Source organism: Leucopleurus acutus (genome assembly GCF_964270905.1).
Source record: "Leucopleurus acutus genome assembly, chromosome: 3".
In the NCBI taxonomy this organism is placed as follows: Eukaryota; Metazoa; Chordata; class Mammalia; order Artiodactyla; family Delphinidae; genus Leucopleurus; species Leucopleurus acutus.
In genome coordinates, this window is record NC_139145.1 from 29681168 (window position 1) to 29703608 (window position 22441).

General features: G+C 53.0%; 1 protein-coding gene across 1 annotated transcript in view; it reads right to left on the bottom strand.

Moving 5' to 3' along the window:
- Nucleotides 1–6310: 6310 nt before the first annotated feature.
- FGF18 (fibroblast growth factor 18) overlaps nt 6311–22441 on the bottom strand; it is a gene marked incomplete at its 5' end in the record, with an annotated part of 34128 nt that continues 17997 nt past the window's right edge. The window contains 2 exons of the mRNA XM_082835960.1: nt 6311–6969; nt 13779–13885. Coding sequence (XP_082692086.1) covers nt 6703–6969; nt 13779–13885 — 374 coding nt within the window. The 3' untranslated portion in view covers nt 6311–6702. The remainder of the gene's footprint in view (nt 6970–13778; nt 13886–22441) is intronic.

Genomic DNA, 22441 nt, shown 5'->3' on the forward strand with positions numbered 1-22441 from the left:
TGCTAAATAGGTCCGTGAAGCTGCCCGAGGGACGGGAGGAATGCCTGGTTCATTAACGGCCTGCTCTGCAGGGGTCCACGCAACGGGGCTTCCCGCCGTCTTCTCTCCTTGCCAGAGCTGGAAACCTCAGCCAGGGGGCCAGGCAGTTCCAGACAGGATAGCAAGCGTGAGCCTCGCCACCATCTGGTCCCCAACGCCCCACCTAATGTTTGTAACAGACCCGCTACCTAATTGCATGGTTGGGGGGCAGCCTTCACATCTTTAGCACTCAATTCACTACTGTTTCTTTGGAAGCCCCAATCCTGGGGCTGTGGAGGGAGGCCTCTGCCCATTTATGAGGCTTTCAAGCCCCGAGCATCCCAGCCCAGTCTTGTTAGGCTCCAGCTGGGCAGGCAGCCAGGAGAGCATTTCATTCCCACACTCAGCCTGGGGCTATACCCCCTGCCCCGCCCCTCAGTTTACCTGGTTGGTAGGAAAACCCCCAGACCCAGCCTCTCCTTGTTGTCATGTCCTCCCCACCCACCCAGTAGGGACACTCTACTTCTCTTGCCCCAAACTTTGGTGTTTTATTCCCCTCTCCAACCCCAACAAAAGCAGGGACGAGGAGGAATGGTGGGGAAGTGGAAAGGAGAAACAGGGAAGCCTGGATTCAAATCCGGCTCTGTCACTTTCTATCATGAAACCTACGGCCAGTTGCATCCTTCTGTGGGTCTCAGTTTCCCTATCTACAAAATGGGCCTTCTCACACCTATCTTGCAATGTCCTTGTGCCAATCAAATGTTAGGATAGTAATAGCTAAGGTACCACCAAGAGCTTACTCTGCACCAGGAACCATCCTGAACAAGGTGTGTGCCCATCACTGTCATCATAAGGGTCGGTCTAGAATAGGTGCCTGTTAGATGTCACTTCCCTCTCCTACGCCAGTGGTCAGGGGAGGGGTGGCCATGGAGGGAGGAGACTAAATCCAAACAATGCCCAAGGGTGGGGTGGGTAGGTAGAAAGCTCGCTCTCGTCCCCAAACCCACTTCTCTCCCGATGTGGGGACAGATCCTACTCTTCTTGCTTACTGGCCCCTTGAAATGCTAGGCAAGGGTCCATCTTTTTGACTTATGGCACAGAGCACAGAGTAGGGGTGAGGGGCAAGAGGGTGAGGGTCTGGGATCAAGAGACCTCAACCATCTCCTTCCGCCCTCTACTTTTTTGGGTCAGAGAAGCAAATTTTGGAAGGATGCTAAGAGGGACCTGGCTGGCCACTGAAGGGGCCCTCTGACCCTTGACCTCCCTGGAAGAGCACTGACTCACCTCCCTTTGCTGTATACCCTGCTGTTTTATTATCAGCATCATCTCTATTCATTGGTCATCTAATGGGCTCTGTCATTAACTTGCTGGGTGCCCTGGAGCGAGTCACTTCCCCTGTCTGAGTCGTGGTTCCTTCCTCTCTAAAGTGATGAGGTTGGGACTTCCCTGGTGGTCCAGTGGTTAAGACTCTGCGCTTCCACTGCAGGGGCCATGGGTTTGGTCCCTGGTCAGGGAACTAAGGTCCCGCATGCTGCTGGGGCTATGGACAAAAAAAAAAAAAAAAAAAGTTGAAGGGAGGTGGAGAGAAAAGACTGAGGGTAAAACACTTGCATGGGTGCCTTCCAGCTCTTACTAGGCAGGAATAATCCCCAATAATTTGCTCTCCTATCTCTTTTGAACATTACATGTGCCCTGCAAGGTAAAAACAGTTGGATTAATGAAAGATATTGCCTCACAGAAAAGACATGATGTGCCCAGTGTCATACAGCTGGCCAAGTGGCCAAGAGGAAAACAAACTCAGGTACCTTAGGTCCCAGATATCTGTGACCTCTGGGACACTGATATCTTGGGGAGGATCCAGAGGGTCAGGGATGGGCCAACATTAGGCACCTGAAAATGTGGTTTATATCTGCCTCCTTCCTCTGGGGGGGTGGGAGATGATGGACATAGAGGCAGGATCAGGGGGCTAGGGGGAAAGACTGAAACTCTGGACAGATGCTGAGTGCTCCAAGCATCCAGGCTGGCGTCAAGCCATAGCTCTAGGAACAGACGGACTTGGGTTCAAATCCCAGCTCCTCTACTGACTAACTATGTGACCTCAGGCAAGTGACTTCACCTCTCTGAGCCTGCTCTATAAAGTGAAGCTAAAAATGCCCACCCCAGGGAATTCCCTCGCTGTTCATTGGTTAGGACTCCACAATTTCATTGCCAAGGGCTGGGGTTCCATCCCCGGTTGGGGAACTAAGATCCCACACCCTGCAAGCCACGCAGCGTGGCAAAAATAAATAAACAATAATTTTAAAAAATTAAAATGCCCACCCCAAAGGCTGGTTGGGTGGATTCAATAAGATCATGCTTGGTACATAGTAGGTGTTTCAAAAGCGATGGCTGTTATTACTGGGGCTCTACTCAGTGGACTGTGGAAACACTCATTCAGTTCTTCCCTTAAGCAAGCATCCTAAGACATCATCCTTAGCTGAGAAATCTTCTTGCCAGTCCACTGCACTTATCATTAACATATTTCTCATAGCTCAGGAAATATCCAGAAAGCTCTGTCCACATCTTCCAAAGTCAGACCCCGAGAGGGGAGGTGACTCGCTCCAGGGCACGCAGCAAGTCTCTACGTCAGGGGTCTCCAAACCCCAGGCCATGGACCAGTAGCGATCCATGGCGTGTTAGGAACTGGGCCTCAGAGCACGAGGTGAGCGGCAGGCGAGTGAGTGAAGCTTCCTCTGTATTTACAGCTGTTCTCCATCGCTCACATTACCGCCTGAGCTCTGCCTCCCGTCAGATCAGCGGTGGCATTAGATTCTCATAGGAGCGCCAACCCTACTCTGAACTGCACACGCGAGGGATTTAGGTTGCGAGCTCCCTATGAGAATCTAATGCCTGATGATCTGAGATGGAATCAAGGTGGTGATGCAAGTGCTGGGGAGCGGATGCAAATACACATTATCATCAGCAGAGAGGTTTGACTGCACAGAGACCATAATCAATTGCTTGCAGACATATCAAAACCCTATCAGTGAGTGGCAAGTGACAGTTAAGCTGCATCTTACGCAGTAGACTGGACGTAAGCAACACACTTCGGGTGTCACTGTCTCCCATCACCCCCAGATGGGCCCATCTAGTTGTACAAGCTCAGGGCTCCCACCGATCCTGCATTATGGTGAGTTGTATAATTATTTCAATATATATTATAATGTAATAATAATAGAAATATAGTGCACAATAAATGTAATGCACTTGAATCATCCCCAAACCATACCCCCTCCCCCATCACTGGTCCATGAAAACAATTGTCTTCCATGAAACCGGTCCCTGGTGCCAGAAAGGGTGGGGACCACTGCTCTAGAGGGCCAAGGAAAGGAAATCATCAGGGGCCCCATGGCCCCTGAGAGGGAGCAAAGGCAAGGAGTTGGGTGTGGGAGGTACCAGCAGCCTGTGGGATGAGGATGGAGGCCTGAGGATGTGCTGGGGGGAAGAGGCAAGCATAGCCAGCAGCGGGAGGTGGGGCAGGGTCCTTATGGCCTCAGGCAGCCCCAGGGTGGAGTCTGCCCGCCCTTCTCCATGCAGTAGCCAGAGGAGTCCCTTTCAAGTGTAAGGCACATCACATGTGGCTCCCCATCTCACTCCAAATAAAAAAGTTCAAGTCTGGCCCCCTCCAAAACTCAGCCTCCCTCGTCCATTCTGCAGTAGCCCCACCGGGCCCTCCTTATTCCGTTGACAGGCCTCCAGGTCTTAGTACTCTCTCTTCCCTCTGCCTGGAATGCTCTTCCCCTCAGTGTTTGCATGGGTACCCCCTCCAGAGGCCTTCCCTGACCGTTCTATCTAAAATAGTAGCCCCATCGCCTCTAACCCCTCACCCTATTTCCTTTTTCCTTACGACTTACCACTACCTGACATATTTTATATTTATCTGGCTTACTGTATCTTCCCCAAGGGAATGTAAGCTCCATGAGGGCAAGGGCTCTGCTCAGCTCACTGCGGTATCTCCAGCATCTGGCACAGAGTAAACAATACATATTTATCAGATGAATGAATGACTGGTTGACTAACTCTGGTGCCACGATTTTCTAGCTTGGATTGCTTTGGGCAGGTCATTTCACTTCTCTGAAACCTCCAATGCAAAAGATAGTACATATCCATCTCATAGGGTTATTGTTTCAATAAGATAATAGAGGGTGAAAGGGACTGACACATAATAGTTGCCCAATAAATAACAACCACAATTATTATCACCAAGGATCTCAGACTCAGTCACCCGCTCCCTGAGGTCTTGGGCGTGTCAGTGATCTCTCCGAGCCCCAGTCTGTTCACCTGTCAAACTCTGTCCCACACAAGGGATGTTTGCTGGATGCCTGGGCGGTGGACATGAAGCACCTAGCAGGGGGTCTGACACCCAGCAAGCACTCACCAAGTGGCAGGTACTGCAGTCCTAGAGGGTCTAGGATTTGGATACGGGCCCCACCACTTTTTCCATGACCTCGGGGAAGCAGACAAACTTTTCCTCATCTATAAAATGGGGATAATGATAGTACCTTCTTCGCAAGTTATCAGGAGGTCACAATGAGATTGTGCCCCTGAAAGGGCTTCACGAAGCCCTCAGGAGATGTGATGTGACAGGCAGGAGGGCGAGCCACAGACACACAGGACGCAGGATGGGGCCCAGGGATAAAGAAAGATAGAACCAAGCAATGTGCTTGGCCTGAGCTCAGAGGCGGGTCATAGAGGGAGCTTGGAAGAAGGCAAGCTCCATCCCTGTCCCGGAGCTCTCCGCAGAGAAGGCATTACTGTCCCCCACGCCACCCCCCAGGCCTGCCCCTTCCTTCTCCGTAGGGCCTCACGGGGGACCTCTTCTGGCCATTCTTGGCAAGCGGCGTTTTCAAGGGAGGCAGGTGACAGCAGCAGGACCCTTATAAGAGGTGCCTTTGCCTCAATCAACCTCAAGCCCGATCTGCTTTCCACCTCCACATCCTGGGGCAGGCCCTAGAAAAGAAGATGTAGGAGAAAAGGCTCCTGGAAGTTCACGATGCCAAACACACTTCTCGTGCTCCAGCCCGCGAGAGTCTGAGGAGAGAAACACCAGGTCCCCTCCTGACCTGGGCTCTCTGACCCCCTCCACCACCCGAAGAAGGAGAGTGGGGACCACCACTGCCTTGTTCAGCCTGTGCCTGGCAAAACCCACGTGTCGACTCCACAAATGACTCAATCAATAATGCCTAGACTGCAAATTCCATGAAGCATGATTTTTTTTTTGTCTGTTTTGTTCTTTGATGAATTTTCAATACCTAAAAGAGTGCCTGGCATTTAGTAAGGGCTAAATAAATATATGTTGAATAAGTGATTCCACTAGTAAGTCAGTGAATGAAGCAGAGAATCATTGCTATCAAGAGAATTACTATAAGTGAAGTTCCCTGCGGGCTGGGATTTTTTTTTCTTGTGTTCTTTGATAAATTCCCAGGGCCTTGAAAGTCCTTGGAACATAGGAGGTGCAGAGTAAATGTATGTGAGAGCATATGCATGTGAACATATGACTGAGTAAACCACTGAATCATGACTCGCTAGAATTTAATCTTTCTGGAGGCAAGGGTTTCCATCTGCTTTGTTTAAGGCTGCATTCTCAGTGCCTACAACAGTGCCTGGAGCATAGCCCGTGTCAAATGAATGAATGAATGAATGAATAAGCAAGGCCCCAGCTCTCAGCCCAATGACCTCAGACCGAGAAGAATGAAACACAAAGGGCACCTGAGCCCTGCCCCCGGCCACCACTCGCCTCATGGTTTTTTAAATAATTTGTCGATTGTTTTTAATTGTTGAGGCAGTAATACTTGGTTCATGAAACTGCAATATACAGAGAGGTGAAATAAATAGCTTATATATATATAATATATATAATATAGCTGGTTTTAAAATATTCCCTTATTCATTGGTGTACTAGGTCACGTGAGTCATGGAAGGTTGATAGCAGCATCCTCCAGAACTGTGAGCAATGCAGGGTCACCATGATTGGACGAGGCCGTCTGTCGTCGGAAGTCGAGGCGCCGAGAATTCCGAGGGGCACACCTTCCCTGCGCGGTGTCTCAGGGCAGCTTGCAGCAGACAATAAATAAATGACTGCAAACCAGAGAGCGATTTTTGTTGGGAGTCCGGGGCAGGGACAGGGGATTGGGAAAGAGGGGGGAGGATGTTGGGGGTGAGGGGATACTACTTTCTCTTTGTTTTTCTCTCTCTCTTTTTTGTTTTTGTTTTTTTTTTGCTTTTTTTTTTGTCTTTTTTTTGTCTTTCTTTCTTTCTTTTTTTTTTTTTTTTTTTTTTTTTTTTTGCTTTCAGAACCTTTGGGAAAAAGGACTTTGGTTTCTCAGAGTGTCGTTTTCCTCATTCAAGTCCTCCTCTGGGGACAAGTTTAGAGTTGTCTGTTCCTAGAGAGACACAAGCACCTGTGTGTTGACAACAGTCCCTTGGTGTGAGTCTTTTGTCATAGGGAGTTTCAAGTCAACAATAAAATCCTTATCGCTCCCCTCCCCCAAGAATTTTGGTTCAGTTTTTTGTCTTCTTTTAAACACAATATACAAAAATAGAAATTCTTCCTTATTTTTCATGTAAAAATATTCCTCTGATTGCAGTTCTCTGTGAGTGTGAGTGTGGGCTGGGGAAGCCTGGCGGGGCCACAGCGGGGCCAGCCTAGCCGGGGTGTGTGGGGCGGATCCGCCGGGACCGCTTGGTCACTGTGGTGTACTTGAAGGGCTTCTGCAGCTCTGCCTGTCCCTTGGGGTAGCGCTTCATGAAGTGGACGTCCTGCTGGTTCTCCCGGGTCTTGGGGCCCTTCCGTGGCCGCCCCTTCTTGGTGAAGCCCACGTACCAGCCAGAGTACTTGGCCGACATCAGGGCTGTGTAGTTGTTCTCCAGGACCTTCTCGATGAACACACACTCTTTGCTGGTGCCATCGGGCTGCGGGAAGAGAGAGGAGGAGGTGAGAAGGGGGAGGGCGGGCACAAGGGACAGGGCTACGTAGAGAGGGCATGAGCAGGTGGCCAAGGCTTGGGGTCGTGGAGTAGAGAGGGCCTGACCCAAGCTTTGGCCTCAGCAATTTCACTCCCTGGATCGATGGAGTGGATTTGTCATACTAGCCCCTGCATCCTTCCCTGCTCACCAGTTAGGTAACATCCTCCCATTACCACTCAGGGATCCATCTCTTCCACTCTCCGCACTGTAACCAGGGGCTTCCGCCTCAGCTCTACTAGAACAAGAGACCTAGACCTGACCACTCAAAACGTTATTTCCCATGACTAGTGCAGAGCACAGCACGTGGCCTGAGCCATCCAATCAGCGTTCCTCGAGACCCTTGTGTACGTAATCCCCAAAAATCACAGGCCGATTTACACTTGGGAAACACGTAATGCTGAAGCTAAGGCAGCCATTGTACCACCATGAGGGGAAATTCTGTCTGACGACAAAGCCAGCTTGGAGCAAGGAATGCCAAGAGGAAGAGAATGACAGAAACCGCGTCCTCCTCACATCTTTTAGCTTCTGGCCCGAGCTGCATCTGGGGTTCAAGTTACCTCACTGTTATGTGGGCTAACAATATCTCATGTCCTTTAAAAACAGTTGAGTGTCCTACCACATGCAACAGAAAGGAGTCCCAAGTGATGTGCACTAAAGCTGAGATGAAGCCAACTACTCAACTGCCAATCAACTCCACTGTTATATAGTTAAATATAAATTCCATTACATGTGGGATGCGGTACCTCTTAATGTTTGGTGTGAAGAGTGGTGGGAGCCTCTAAAAATAAGAGTTTGGGCATGGCCAAACTTCAAAGCCTGTAGCCGTGGTTCTGAGATTTCAGGGTCCCAGGTGAGCTCCCTGGGAGACTATGCTAGGCAAGGAGCACTAGATTCAGAGTCAGAAGTTGAATCCACTCTAGCACTTCCTTATGTGACCTCAGGCTAGTTAATTCCACTCTAAACTTTGGATTCCTCGCCTGGATCAAAGAGGGAAAACGACTCCTGCGCCATAGAGATGTTATGAGGAATGACGCTTATAAACGAGCCTGGCACACAGTAGGAACATGTTAAATTATTCCTGAAGAGCAGGTGGTTCGGACAGTCTGGCCTCCCTCCTTGGATCTGGACAAAGAGTGGTGCGAAGCAGGCTTTGAATCTCCTCCTTGAGAAAGTCGAGTTGCTCTGTGTGGAAGAGTGGGAAACACACAAAGTTGGAAGGCCTGAATTAGCAGCACTTGAGTTTCCAGCTAACATCTCCAAATTTAGGCCGGGCCCACTCCTCGTTACAGACGGATGCCAGGCCAAGTTGGAAGCCCAGCGGTCTGGCTGTGCGTGGAGACTGAGGTGCGAGTTCCAGCCTTTTGTTTGAAGTGGAAAACGGGCCGGAGCTTCCAGGAACGTTCACCTTTGAGCAGAGGGCAAGCTTGGGCCCTGCAGACAAAGTGCTGAACTTCGCAGAATGGGACAGGCAGGGTAAGAAAACATTCTCTGGAGGAGAGATCTTTTGAGGAGGCTGCAGAGTGGGCAGGGGGGTAGGGCCTGGGAGACACACACAGGACCCAGAGGACATTAGGGACTGGGTGAGGAGTGAGGGACTATTGTGAGGGAAGCCGGGCATATGTGCAAGGCTGATAGGAAGGAGTGGTCTCTGGGCTCTGGGCCCCCCATGAATAATTCTGGAAGCTGCCTATCCAACCTGAGTCCAGGTCCCTTGTCTGGTTTCCATGGAACAGTCAGAGCAAACTGAATGAAGGCTACACCGTGGCTGTTTTCCCACCCTAGAACATCTGCCTGGAAAACTGCTTTCAACCTTCAAGGCTCAGTTCAGTAACCACCTCCCCTGGGAAGCCTTCCCTGACTGCCATCTAGCTCCCTGGGTATTTCCTCCTCTTCCTTCAAGGCTCCATTTAAGCACCAGGCTTTACTGAGCTCACATACTCCGTCTTCCGAAACCCCTCGACACCCATCCCTTCTCCCGCCGCCCCCCAACAGAGCAATTCTGTATCTGCCTGCCTCTTCATCAGCCCAAGAGCTTCAGGAGGTCAGGACTGCTTCTCAGTTGCTCTCCTGGCTCAGCACAAATCTTAGCCCAAGACAGGGGTGCCCAGAGCATTTGTGGTTAAATGCATGAGAGTTCTGCTGGGATAGAAATGGTGGGGTTGACACATGAATGGGTTTTCCTCCAAAAGAAAACGGACTCTGCCTCCTGGATCTCTTACGAATGTTCCAGAGACAGTCATGAGCTATGAGAGGCCCCTCCTCTGGGGGATGTGCCGAGAAGAGTGAGCAGAGGGCTGGAGCTCTCTGCCTGCCAGCCTTGGTCTCCCTCCTCGTCCATTCACTCAATCATTCAGAATTTATTGATCGCCAACTACAGGCCAGACATTTCCACATGCGTTGTCTCACTTAATCCTCATAACTTGCTAAGGTAGACTCTACCTGGTAGAAGAAAACAGTTCAAAGAGGCAAAAATGGCTTTCCCAAGGTCACGGAGCTTGTTAAGTGGCAGAGCCAGGATTTGAACCTGCGTTTGCCACCTGTAGCTCGCGTCTCTGCTGTCTAGCGCCAGACAGGCCCATGAGGAGAAAGGGTATGGAAGAGTGGGCGCTGCCCATCAAAACACCTCCCCTCCCCCAGGCCCACAGAGCCACCGCGGGCATGAAGCAAGAACTCGGAGGTTCAAGGGCCAGCACACTGCCTGGCACACGTGCTCATTCACATCTGGGTTGAGGATCTGGGCTTCGGGCTGAGATTCCCGACACTCCAGAGGTCAGGAGCCCCTTGGGAGGAGCCATGGGGCCTATGATGGTCACCAGTTCCCCACCATGAACTCAGACGCAGTGGATAAGAAACTAACAGTAGGCTGTCCCGGGGCTTGACCCTCACCTCTGCTGAGTACCTCTATAACCCTGCTTACAGCCTGCAGAGATTTTAAAAAACACATATGCACGGGCCTCACCTCTGAAAATGCTGACTCAATCAGTCCAGGCAAGGCAGATCATCAATATTTAGAGAGTAAGTGAACAGCCCATCCCAGAACCTTGGTGATTTAGTAGAATTTGGTCATCTCTCCCCCTCTGCCACCTCCAACCTCCTTCTTTCCAAACTGGAGTCCTATTCCTTCTATTTGACCTGAATCCTGATCACATCATTTGGCCCCTAGATCTAGTCTTCCTTGAAACTAGAACTACCCCCTGGACGTTTTTAGTTACATAGGCAGAAAAGTCCTTTTATGCTTAAAGGCATTTTGAATTGGGTTTCAGTCACTTCCAACCAAAGCAGTCTTCACAAAGATACAGTGGTAGTAGGCAGGGTACCCTCTGCCCTGAAAGGGTCTGGGGCCCTATGTTGCCCCAAAGAGGACACACCGGTAATCACACAGGAGGGGGCAGATGAGAAAAATCCGTCTGGGTTGAATCTCCACAAATGGGGAAAAACTGCCTAGTACATAGTGTTTGACACTCAACAACTCTTTATGGAATGAAAGGAAGTACTATCTCCTAGGTCAGGTAGACGTGGGGGTCCAGAGAGGTGGCAAGGAGAAGCGGGGGAGAAGAGCTCTGGTATATGATGGGTACAATGCAGCAGAGGGAGTAGCACAGCCAAGGGTCTGGAACATTGGCAAAGGCTCTGCTGGGGGCTCAGCAGATGCGTCCAGCTGTGGCCAGAGATGTAGAAGATTGACACCCAGGGTCAAGACCATCCAAGGAAGCTATCCTGTTGAGCCAAGGAGCCAGAGCCTAAGCTGAGGTCAAGGAGTCCCACAGGTGAAGGACCCGGCTTCAAAGAGGAAGGTAACTCATGTTTAACAAGTAAGTGCCTACTAAGTGCCAGTGGTATCTTCCCATTTTACAGGTGAGGACGCTGAGGCTCAGTGAGGTCAGGGCACTTGGATTCCTGGGCCTCAGGTGGCTAATTCTGGCCGTAGGTTAAGAGTCCATCCTCAGAAAGCAAGCACCCACATTTCTATTTCTTTGGTGCCCCTGCAGCCCTTTGGGCAGGTACAAGAACATGATGGATGGACCCACAACTGGATGCAGCGGGGGACGCAGGCCCGAAGACAGACGGTGACAACCCAGGTTAGCAGAACAGAGAGAGACAGCTGTGTGACGGGCTATGGGCTTCAGGGCGGGTGCGCGGACTGAGCAGTCAGTGAAGCCAGAGGCTACGGCAGGATGAGCCAGAACTCGGGCGGATGGTCAAGGGAAGGGCAGTCCTGGCAGAGGGTACGGCACGCACAAAGCCTGAAGGCCCCCTCAGGGAGTAGAGGCTGGCAGTGCCATGTGTCCGTGACATAAGGACCATGAGGGCGGGGAAGCTCTCCCCGAGGAGTGTAGCCTTTCTCGGGTAGGTGGTGAGGACCCAGGGGCTGGTTCTGAGCTGAGCTGGGGGCAGAGGGTGGGGAAGACCTGATCCCTTTTGTGCTTTAGAAAGCTGAGGGTGGGCACCGGCGAAAGGCCTGGAGGTGGAGCCTGAGGCCGCTGAGGGACATTATTCCCGAGAAGGTATGAGGCCAGAACAGAGGCAGGAGTTAGGGAAGCAGCAGACACACCAGCTATCAAGAGTAATTCCAGGACCGGGGTCTGACTGGCTGGGGCGTCTGTGATGAAACAGCAACCCAAGGGCCTGGGGTTCCAGCTGCAGGAGCCAGAGAGTGAGGGGCGCTGGGCTAGGCAGAGGCCAACAGGGGGACCTGCCCAGGGCAAAGTCAGGACTAGGGTGCGGTGGGTTGGTGGGGCGCCCTTGGAGCCTCCCAGGTCAGCCCAGAAGACCGGAAAGGGATGATGGGGGGAGCTGCAGCAAGCGGGGCGGAGCGAGGGGAGGGGAGAGGAGGGGGCGCGCGGGGGCGAGCCTCCCTGGGCTACGCGGAGCCTCGCCGCCAGCTGAACCATCCCCAATATTAATGACGGGAGAGAGGGCGAGGGGGCAGGAAATCGGAGCCGGCTCCTGTGGAAGCGGTGACTCAGCGGCCAGCCGGCGGGCGGAGGGCGGCCGGCGGCGGGAAGCAGCCCGAAGGGACGGGGCTGTTCTTTTGACCCCAAGACGGCCCTCCTGGGGTCAAGATGCCGGGAACCGCGTAGACGGGGAGGGAGGGGCGCGCAGGCACTGGGCACGGCGGGCTGCAGCGCGGCCCCTCCTTTAAACAGAAAAAAAAAAAAGGTTGGGGGGAGAAAGCCGGGCCCACAACTGCAAGCAGGTTGGGCCTGGGAGGCGGCCCAGGCGGGCAGGAGAACAAAGCGCCTGACGCGGTGCTTGCCGCGCCGCCACAGGAAACGCACGGCCAGGCCAGGGCACCCGGCGCCCGGCCTGCCCGCCGCCCCTGCCCCGGACCCCCTCGCTGGCCGGCGGGCCGGCCTCGGGACGCCGAAAGTGAATCACTAATTAAAACCACTCCTTGGCATCCCGGGGCGGCGCTACATGGATTACTATTATTTTGCTCTTTGAGAAGCTCCAGTCGGTGTGGGCAGTGCTGCTGGATTCCTTGGCCTTCCAAACCGGGCTTTGAAGCCCGCCTACCTCTAGCGTGGGACCTGGGACAAGTGCCCGGATGTGGCCAAGCCTCAGCTTTCTCATCTGGGAAATGGGGATGGTGGCGGTACCAACCCCTTGGGATTATTTTGGAGCATTTTTGCTCAGTGCCCGGCAGAAAGCAGGTGCTCAATTAACAGAGGCTATTGGTACCGTTGTTATTAACAAATAATAAGCAACAAAACCCTGGCTCTGTCCAGCCAGGTAACAGGTCCCTGGCCTGTTACCTTCTCTACAGGCACTTGGGAATGGGGGAGGGGAGACGGATAAGAATTGAGGGATTCAGGAAGTCAAAACCATGGCTTAAACAGGAGTTGAGGTCATGCTTCCTTCCCCCCAACAAGGTGTAATAACTGCAAATCATCCCCCAAGGTCTTGCCGCCAAGTAGAAGAAGCCATCCTCCTTGGAATCTGGGTCTACCCTCCACCCCCCACTCCACCTGTCCAGCAGAAGCCACAGCCCCCTCCAATATACAAACTGGATAGGGGGTGAGTCGGGTCCCTGCAGAGAGAAGGGAACATGGAGCGTGCCACTATAGAGCTACCACCAGTAATGCTTTCCACTGGAACATCCAAAGGAAGCAAGTGTATGAACTTCACAAACAGACACTAGGAAAAAGGGGGGCAGCATCAAAACGCAGCATCAGTGGAGGCTCAGAACCCCTGGGACGTGGGTCCACACCCCACCCCTGCCCTAATTTGTTACATGCAGCTCTCTTGCCTATTCCAAAGTAATAAAATCTTCCTGAAATGCTAGAATCATGAGGCCCAGAGCTGATGAGGCTGCTGGGTTCCAGAGGCGCTGCTTTGAGGAGTCGTAAAACCCCTGGTGATTGTTAAAACAGTGCTGCAGCCCCTGCCCTTGGCCTAATGGTTCCCTGTTCCCAGACATCAGGTACATTCAGGCAGGGAGCCTCAGAACCCCTCGAGGATTCTCCCACTACCAAGCAAGCCAGAGCTCCACATCCACCAGGAGAGATCAGGGCCCTGCGTGCTCACCAAAGTCACAGCCACAGATACCTCGGCCTGGCAGGCTGCAGGTGCGGGGACAGAGAAGTCCCTGGGACTTCTCTCTCACGCACACACACGCGCACGCGCGCGCGCACACACACACACACACACATTCACGGGGCCTGTTTTCCATTTGGGAATGATAGGGCCCTGGACGCACTGTTCCAGCTACCCAGAGCTGCCGGGGGACCCACCCAATCTAGACCATCACTTACCTTCCCCACAAGCTTGCCTTTCCGGTTCATACACAGGTAGAATTCCGTCTCCTTGCCCTTGATCCGGACTTGACTACCGAAGGTATCTGTCTCCACTAGGAGCTGGGCTTCGAAAGGCAGAAGGAGAACAAGACACATTTTTTTACCAGGGGCAATGGCTGGCCTAAAGACTCAGCGACATGATCCCTGACCCTGTCCCTGGACCTCCCACTGCCCCAAAATCAGGCATGGGGGATGCCTCTGACAGGTCTCTCGGGAGCACCCTGCCCCTTAGGCAGGGAGAGAAGCTGTCTGACACCTGTTCCCCTACTCCCAGCCTCTCTTGACTCCACTTGGGACCCAGATCGCCCCTTGTGGCTGAAGACCAGTGTGCCTTCTCCTCCCCTCATCATCCACTTCCCCTCCTCCGCCAATACCCTTCCCTACCAAGGCAGGACAGACAGCCACACAAATAACCCCAGAAAAGCAGCAGTCTCTGGACTAAGGGGTCAGACATTCAGAGGCACGTGAGCTCACACAGGCATGCACACCACACACACACACACACACACACACGCACACAAAACACACACACACACACACACACACCTTGCCTTGTGGAATGCCAAGCTGCTTCCTCCAAAATTTAGGTCACAGGCCCCTTCCTCCAGGGAAAACAACAGCTGGAGAGTCCCCTCCCCTCTGGGGATATGGGTGAGGGAGTGCCCTGGCCACTTGAAGTGGGGAAGGGTCAGGGAGGGGGTGTTTCGAGTCCCTGGGGAAAGGAGTCTATCTGCATAATATTTCACCTTCCTCAATCAAGGCCACCAAGGCTGAAGAATAACTACCTCCCAGGAGCCCGGAAGTCCCAACCAGGACCCAGTACCCCCTGGTGAGGAGTGGGAGGCCCCATGCTAAACCATCTATGCTCCACAGAGCCTCCCTCAGCATGGGGGTGTCCAGAGCTGATCCCCAAAGGCCTGACTAAACAAGGACCTCAAGTGGCCAAAGGGTGACTGCCTCTTGATTAGGCATACTGTGAGACCCCTCCCTGTCCCTCTGCCAGTCCACATTTTCTCCCCAGTAAGGTGCTGTGTGACTTTGGCAGGTCATGTGCCCTCTCTGAACCTGAATCCCTGCGCCTGGATTTCCCAACACCACCACCCCCTTCTTTGCCTATGACGCACCCCCCATTCTCACCCTCCCTCCCCTGACTCTTTGCTTCCCAGCACCTGCCCCTCCCTCACCCACAAAATTTTTATTTCAGTGACAAGGGACTTGCTTCTCAATAACAAAAATCATAGCCCTAAACACAGTATCCTTGGAGCCACAAAGAGTGTACCTCAGTGCCCCTAAAATACACTAGGTATGATTTTAATAAAAAAAAAAGTTTAAATATATACCCTGGTGCCCTGCTGTGAAAATTAAAACCATCTGGAACTCAGGATTTCCAATAATTAATCTAGCCTTCCTTTGACACCACTACTAATTAAAATATGATACCCACCTTTCCAAGGAAAAAAAGAAGAATTTACATAAAATTTAAAGATCTAACAAGAATTTAGTAATTCTAGGAACAAGGGTGGGGGGCACATTCTTCTCTCCACCTTCCCCCATCCCTAGTAAACCACTGAGTTGAGAATATTAACCAATGCTGAGATAGGGGGTTACAAGCCCTTCATGTTCCCTGTTCCCCTTAACTCAAATTCCCCATTAACTCTCCTCTTAGCTTGGTCCCTGGGAACCAAGGGCCAAACATCACAGCAGCTCTGGGACATGCTTTCTGTATCTCCTTACAAAGTTCAGGCCCCACACAGGATGGGGGTTGTTGGGGGGTCAGGAGGGCCCCCAACTCTAGGAGCTTCTGACGAAGGTAGCATGTATACGGGGATAGGTGAGAGCTTTGAAATGCACAGATATGGATAGGAATCCCTGGCCCCACTTGTCACTGTATGACCTTGGCCCTCAGTTTCTTCATCTGTAAAATGGGAATAGTCATCTCCAATCTTCAACAGTTATGGTGACGATTATATAAAATGATGCTGTAAAGGGCCTAGCACCCTGTTCTCAGAGGCTGGGTAGGGGAAGCTCAGTAATTATTGTTTAGGTTTCCTAATAACTGCAAAACAAAACTGTTTTCCCAGACAAAAAAAAAAAAAAAGTAGTGAAAAAAAATCAGACGTGTGTAAAAGGGCAGAGGTGGAGCAGAACTTGCCTCCCCAAAGTGTGCCCTCCGTCCTGAAATTCCTCAGCATCCTCCAGGGTCGCAGGCACTCCACACTGTGAGTGCATCAGAAAATGCCTTAGACTGGGATTCATGGGGTCTGATTCCATTTCTGGAATTGCCATCCTGGGGGTGTGACCTTGAGTAAGCCACACACCCCTCTGAGCCCCAGTTTCCTTACCCACGCAGTGGAAATGGGGCTTGACCCTATTCTGAATGTCTCTGGTATTGGAGAGGGGCAGGCATGGGAAACCCTAAGAAGAGGGTGAGGCCACAGGGCTGGGGCCCAGGCAACTCCAAGTGAGTCCAACTGCTCTGTCTGCCCTCCCCCAGCACATGGCTGGGCCTCTGTCCTCAGAAGAGCTCCTACTACACGCTGGATCTGGCTCCCATGTGAGCCTGCTAACGTCACATATCCCCACGAGCTTGGGTACCTTTGTCCCCTTTTTACAGTGTAGGAAACTGAGGTTCAGAGAAGCAACCCCGCAGGAAGGGCTGACGTCAGGTCTGCCTGGCTCTTCCCTGCTGGGGCCTGGGTCCCAGAGGAGGGCCCCCAGCTCTGGGGAGACTTGGCTCAAAGCACAACCCCCATCTCTCATTAACCACAGCCCGTCTCAGGAAGCCCTGGCCTCTGCCTAAGCCATCCAAAGGGCCTGGGGCAGGGGCTGGACCGCACCTCCACCCCTGCAAGCCTGTCTCCCTCACCCCAGCGAGGGCAGGGTCTGCACCAGCCTCTGTGCCCAGGGAGCCAGAAGTCTGTTCTTCCCCGACTGCAACAAGCCATGGAGTGACCTAGACTCCACTCAGCACATGACATAATGAGGAGCAAGCCGGGCCAGGATTATGTAAAGTCTTTGGGGAGTAATAGCAGCAGCATTTCTCAGAAAGACAGAAAGAGAGGCTCCGCCCGCTCAGACCAGGTTTGCCCCAGAGCCTGCCTGGTCCTCGGCATCACGCTCCCCCTTCTCTTGACTCAAGCCCCAAGCCCCCAAGATGCAGCTCTCAGGAGCTAGCAACCTCATCTCCGCTCAGTTCCATGCTCGTGTCTGTCCCAGGCCAGGCGGGAGGGGGTGAGGATGGTATCTCGCCCCTCACCACCCTGGCATGCCCCCATCCTCTCTCTGCCACTCTTGTCCCCAGCAGTCTCTTCTCTACACAGCAGCCAGAGGGATCCTTTTAAAATATAAAATTCATTGTGCCTCGTCCCTGCTAAAGCCTCCTGTGGATCTCCAACCCACTAAAAATCCAGACTCTTTACGGGGACCGGAAGGGGCACGTGGTCTGGCCGCTGCTGCCTGCTCCCACCTCCCTCCCTCCCTCACAGCCCTCCAGCCACACAAGCCTCCTTACTGTTCCTGCTCTAAGACACTAAGCACACTCCCACCTCAGGGCCTTTGCACTTTTCCTCTGCCTGGAGATGGCTTTGCCCAGAGCTTCCCATAGTGGCTTCTCACTTCCTAGGTTGACATCTCAGCTCAGATGCCACCTCCTCAGAGAGGCCTTCCCTGGCCATGCTGTCCCATGTTGTACTATCCTCCCAGTTCAGCTCTAGCCACCCCCTGCTCCATTTTCTTTCTTTTTTTTTTTTTTTTTTTTGCGGCACGCGGGCCTCTCACTGTTGTGGCCTCTCCCGTTGCGGAGCACAGGCTCCGGACGCGCAGGCCCAGCGGCCACGGCTCACGGGCCCAGCCGCTCCGCGGCATGTGGGATCCTCCCAGACCAGGTCACGAACCCGCGTCCCTTGCATCGGCAGGCGAACTCCCAACCACTGCACCACCAGGGAAGCCCCCAGCCCCGCTCCATTTTCCTCAGAGCTCTTCCCCAAGTTGTTTTATTTGCTACCTTTTCTATTGTCTGTCTCTATCCACTGGAAGGTAAGCTCCATGAAGGCAGGCCCTTAACTGTCTCATTCACCACTGTGGTTTCTAGCACCTAGCCCATACCTGGCTCACAGCAAATGACCAATAAGTAAATTTTAGTAAGTGCATAAAGGGCTTGGTGAGGTAGGTATGAATAAAGCTACTTAAAAGTTAAAGCAAATGAGATTCAGGGAGGTAAAGGGACTTGCCTAATGGTACACAGGTAGTAAAAGCAGGGTAGAAGTTCAAAGCAAGTCTCTGATTCCAGGTCAATGCCCTTAGCAACTCTTCCCTCTACCCACCCACCCCACCGTGTCACTCCTGCCACTCACCAGAACTCTGAGCTCCTACCCACCCATCCTTACAACAATTCCAGGAGATTAGAACTATTTTTTTATTATCCCCATTTTACAGGTGAGAAAATTGAGTCCCAAGGTCAGACAGGGATGAAGTTAAAACGCAGGCAGGATTCAAACCCAGGCAGGCTAACACGGAAGTCTGGGTCTTAGCCTGTCTCCCCCACCGGTCACTTCTCCTCCACGCCAGTCCCTTTCCTGGGGAAGTTAGTGAGTGAACGAACACCAAAGGCAGGCAGAGAAGGTCTTCACTTGACCTCACCTTCTTGAGTCAGAGGTCTGTGGGTTGGGGTGCCCAAAGAGCCAAAGGTTGGGGCCCATCCCTCCTCAGCTCCGCTTCCAAATGACCTTGAGGGAGGAAGGGGACAGACATCCTATGGGGGAGCCCACAGGAGCACCCAAGTCTGGGTTCAAACCGCAGCCAGAGAGGCAATGAAATGACTTCAGATCTGGTTTTGACTAGAAGGAAAGGCTGCACGCACCAGAGGGTGAGTGAGTGCAGGATGGGGGGGTTCCACAACCCAGCTCCCCTGAAGGCAAAGTCCACAGAGCCAGTCTTACCAGGGCCCAGCACAGAGCAGAAGCCCAGCGCCTGCCCATGGCTGGGGGCCAGGAGCTCGAAGGACCCAATCCCTTCTCCAGCATTGAGAGAGGAAAGCAGAAAAGGAAAAAGAGAAAGTGGAAGAAAAAGGAGCCGGAAAGAAAGCCCTTTCAATAAGAACTCATGCTGTCTTTTTTTCCCCGTTTCTCTTAAATGCATGGGGTAACAATGACAATTAAAAAAAACAAAACAAAACAAAAACTGTTAATACTTATTTGAGCATTTACCATCTGTCAGGCACTGTGCTTGGAGTCTGAATGTGGAATGTCTCATTAGATCCTCACAACAACCCCATGAGGTAGGCACGATTACACCCATTTTACAGAGGAAGAAACTGAGGCCCTGAGCAGTTACTTGCCAGAGTCACGCAGTAGGACCAGGATTTGAACACAGGCAGAGTAACTCCGGAGCTAGCCTGAGACAGAGAGATTCAGACAGAGGTGAGCAGAGCAGGACAGACATCAGGCAGGTCAGCCATGGCAGAGAAAAAAGAAATGACTTTGATGGATGGATTGATTGACTGATTCCAGTGTGATTCCCTAGCCGGGCTTCCCTGCGGGCAATCCATAGCGTCACTTTAAAGACTTTTGGTTTGAAGGGTAGGAAACGACAGGGAAAGACCAAGAGGCAGACAGAGAGCCAGACAGACACATACAAAGAGGGACACAGAAGACCCAGAGAAAGGGAACTGGAAAAAGCTAAGCAGGAGAATTGGTTTCTTTTCCCCCCAAGCCTCGGGGTTAAATCCCCAAGACCTGAGAGAGCAGTGGGGGAGCTGGGAGCCAGTGAGAGGCTGGGCAGAGCTGGCCGTACCCAGACCCTGCACGGGGTGGCCAGAAGCCGGCCAGCCGGCCGCTACAGTTCCAGTGCTGACAAGGCTGCTGGCCACTCTCCAGGCATCATCCTGCGGCGAGGAAACGTCCTTGCCACAAAAGGCACTGGGAGGTCACACCAAACCATACTCCCTTCCTCCCCTCTGAAGGTGGACCAGGTCGAGGGGAGGGGAAGGGAAAGAAGTGGGGGTGGCGGGAAGGAGCCCTTTCTGGAGATGTTTCAGCATCGCTATCCTCACACACCCACACACACCCCCTGTGGCCTTTCCCCAAAGATGCCCACGGTTCCCCTTCTCCTAAAGTCCCCCAAGGAGGTTCGCAGGCCACGTGGGCGAGCTGGAAAGGAAGAGAGAAAGAATCAATAGGATCGATCGGGAGCTATATTTAATCCTAGCTGTATCTCTCATGTGGCCACTTGAGCTGCAGAGTCAGCGACGTGTGGGTGGCCACTCCTCACTGGGGACAGAAGTCGTGGAACATGAGCTCAGAGGGCAGGGGGTTCAGACAGAGATATTAATGCCCCTTCCCAGCTGGGAGCGCCCCTCGGGGAAGCTGGTCCTGTCGCTCGCTGTATCCTTGTTGCAAGATGCAAGGCTGGCTGGAAGGAAGGATGGGAGAGGAGGACAGGAGAAGAGGAAGGGAGCACGGCTTGCCCAGGTACCTACTGTGTGCTGGGCTCTGTGCCAGGCACTTGCCCCCGCCCCGGGGAAGTGGTCCCATCTACCCTCCCGGACGCACACATGGGTCAGCCATGTATTCACTGGCCCAAGCATGTACTGAACCGTTGTTTGTGGCTGGCTCTGTGCAGGGGATACGGCAGTGAACACAATAGACTGAAGCGGCCTTAGAGTTTACACTATAACAGGAGACACAGAGAGCGAATAACTAAATACTTACCAGAACCTCAGGTAGCAATAAGTGCTAGGAAGAGAAACACACCCACGAGAGGACAGAGACAGGAATTCCCTGATAAGGGGACAACTGAACGGCGAGGGAGCAAAAGCCATGGGGACATCTGGGAGAAGGGCGTCCCCAGGCTGAGCACACAGCAAAGGCCCTTAGCTGGGGACATGCTTGGCGTGTTCCAAGGGCAGCAGGAAGCTCGCTGGGGCTGGAGCAGAGCGGGCAAGGGCGGGGCAGTAGAGCCCAAGGTTAGTGCGCTAGTCAAGAGCCAGGCTACACCAGGCCTTCCTGCCGAGCCAGGGACTGGACTGCATTCTAAATGAGCTGAGAGCCTTTGACTAACAGAGTGACACAGTCTCACGTTTTGGACTGTGGTATGGAGAAGGGACTAGGGGCCGTCAGACTCAGAGAAGAGAGTCTCGGCTGTCTCAGCCACACCAGCCAGCCCAAAGGACCTGGCTCCCTGCTCCAGCACAGCCCTGCAGCAGGTACCAGGATGAGAGACATGGGGACCAGAGGGCCCCCTCCCACTTCCAGCAAAAGCCCTGGAAGACCCCACATACTTTCCTAGGTGAGTCTCGCAAGTCAGCCCCTGATTGTGCTTTGCGTGGCCCCGTAATTATTTTATTCATTTATCCAGTAACCTTTAAGGGGGGCCTGCTCTCAGGACATGTACTAGACATGCAGACAGGCAGAAAGGTCACTGCTTTCAAGGAGCTCACGTTCTCAGAGGGGCAAGGGTGAACGGGGGAGCTGCCTCGAGGGGCAGAGCCCACGCTGGGGCAGGCTGACTCCCTGTGACCCTGAGCAGTGGTGACACAGCTGGAATCACAGACTAATCCATGCCTAACTGGAACAAGCCCACACAGGACACACTCGGTGCCCTGCCCGTGCCTTCCCACAATTGTGAGGAAACTCACTGATGCAGGGACAGGATGGAAAGTGCCCAAGGGGACACAGAGAGTGAGGGACCCAGGCTCTTCCTACTCAGAGTCAGCCCCTAGAAAGGAGAAGGGGCTCTCGCCTGGGAGCTCCTTGAGGGTTGGGCCTGGGTGGTCTCACTCACCGCTGTATCGCCCAGTGAGGGAGGGATCCAGGTGTGAACTGAGAGACCGGACCGCACGCAACAGAAGGGTCGGGATACCCTTCCGCATCCAGCCTGAGACGGCAGCCAGAGCGCGGCCAGTCCGCCCTACTGCTTGGAATCATGCTGAAGAAGCCTCTTCTAAACCGCAGCTGATATGCCAGGGCCCCACTAAGGGGAGAGAAGCAGTATCCCTTCTGGAAGCCCCCCGAATCCGTTCTCGAGAGGAGAAACCTTCACCTGAGCCTATGACGGTATCCCCCTGCCGCCATACAACAGCACGGAGTTCAGGTGGTTATTATGAATATTCTTGCTTTAATAATCATATACTCTTTGAGAATAAGATATTCTCTCGTTTCAATTACCCCATTTTACAAAAGAGTAAACAGGACCAGAAAGGCCAACACACACCTAAGGTCTCCAGCTCGTAAGTGGTGGAACTGAGATTCCAATTCCATTCGACTCCAGAGTCCACATGCCCACCCTCTCAAAAGACCACCTCCCTGGCTATCGCAGCCCCTCCGGAGGCCTGCTCGGGGATGTTCTGGGCACTGTCAGTCCTGGGAGGCTGGCCTACTGCAAAACCTTGGGTGTTCTGGCCTTTTTCTCTTAATCAAGTAGAAGAGCCCTTTTCTGCAAATGAAAATAGGCAGGAAGATCCAACCACGTGGCTTATAAAAGCAGAGTTGCTCCCACACCACCATCCCTGGTGCTGGGGCCCCTCCCGCTCCCTGAGGGCTGGCTCAGCTGACCCCAGGTGCTCCTCTGCTGAGACTCAAGTCCCACCACCCAGCAGCCCTGCTTCCTGTAGCCAGGGGGTGCTG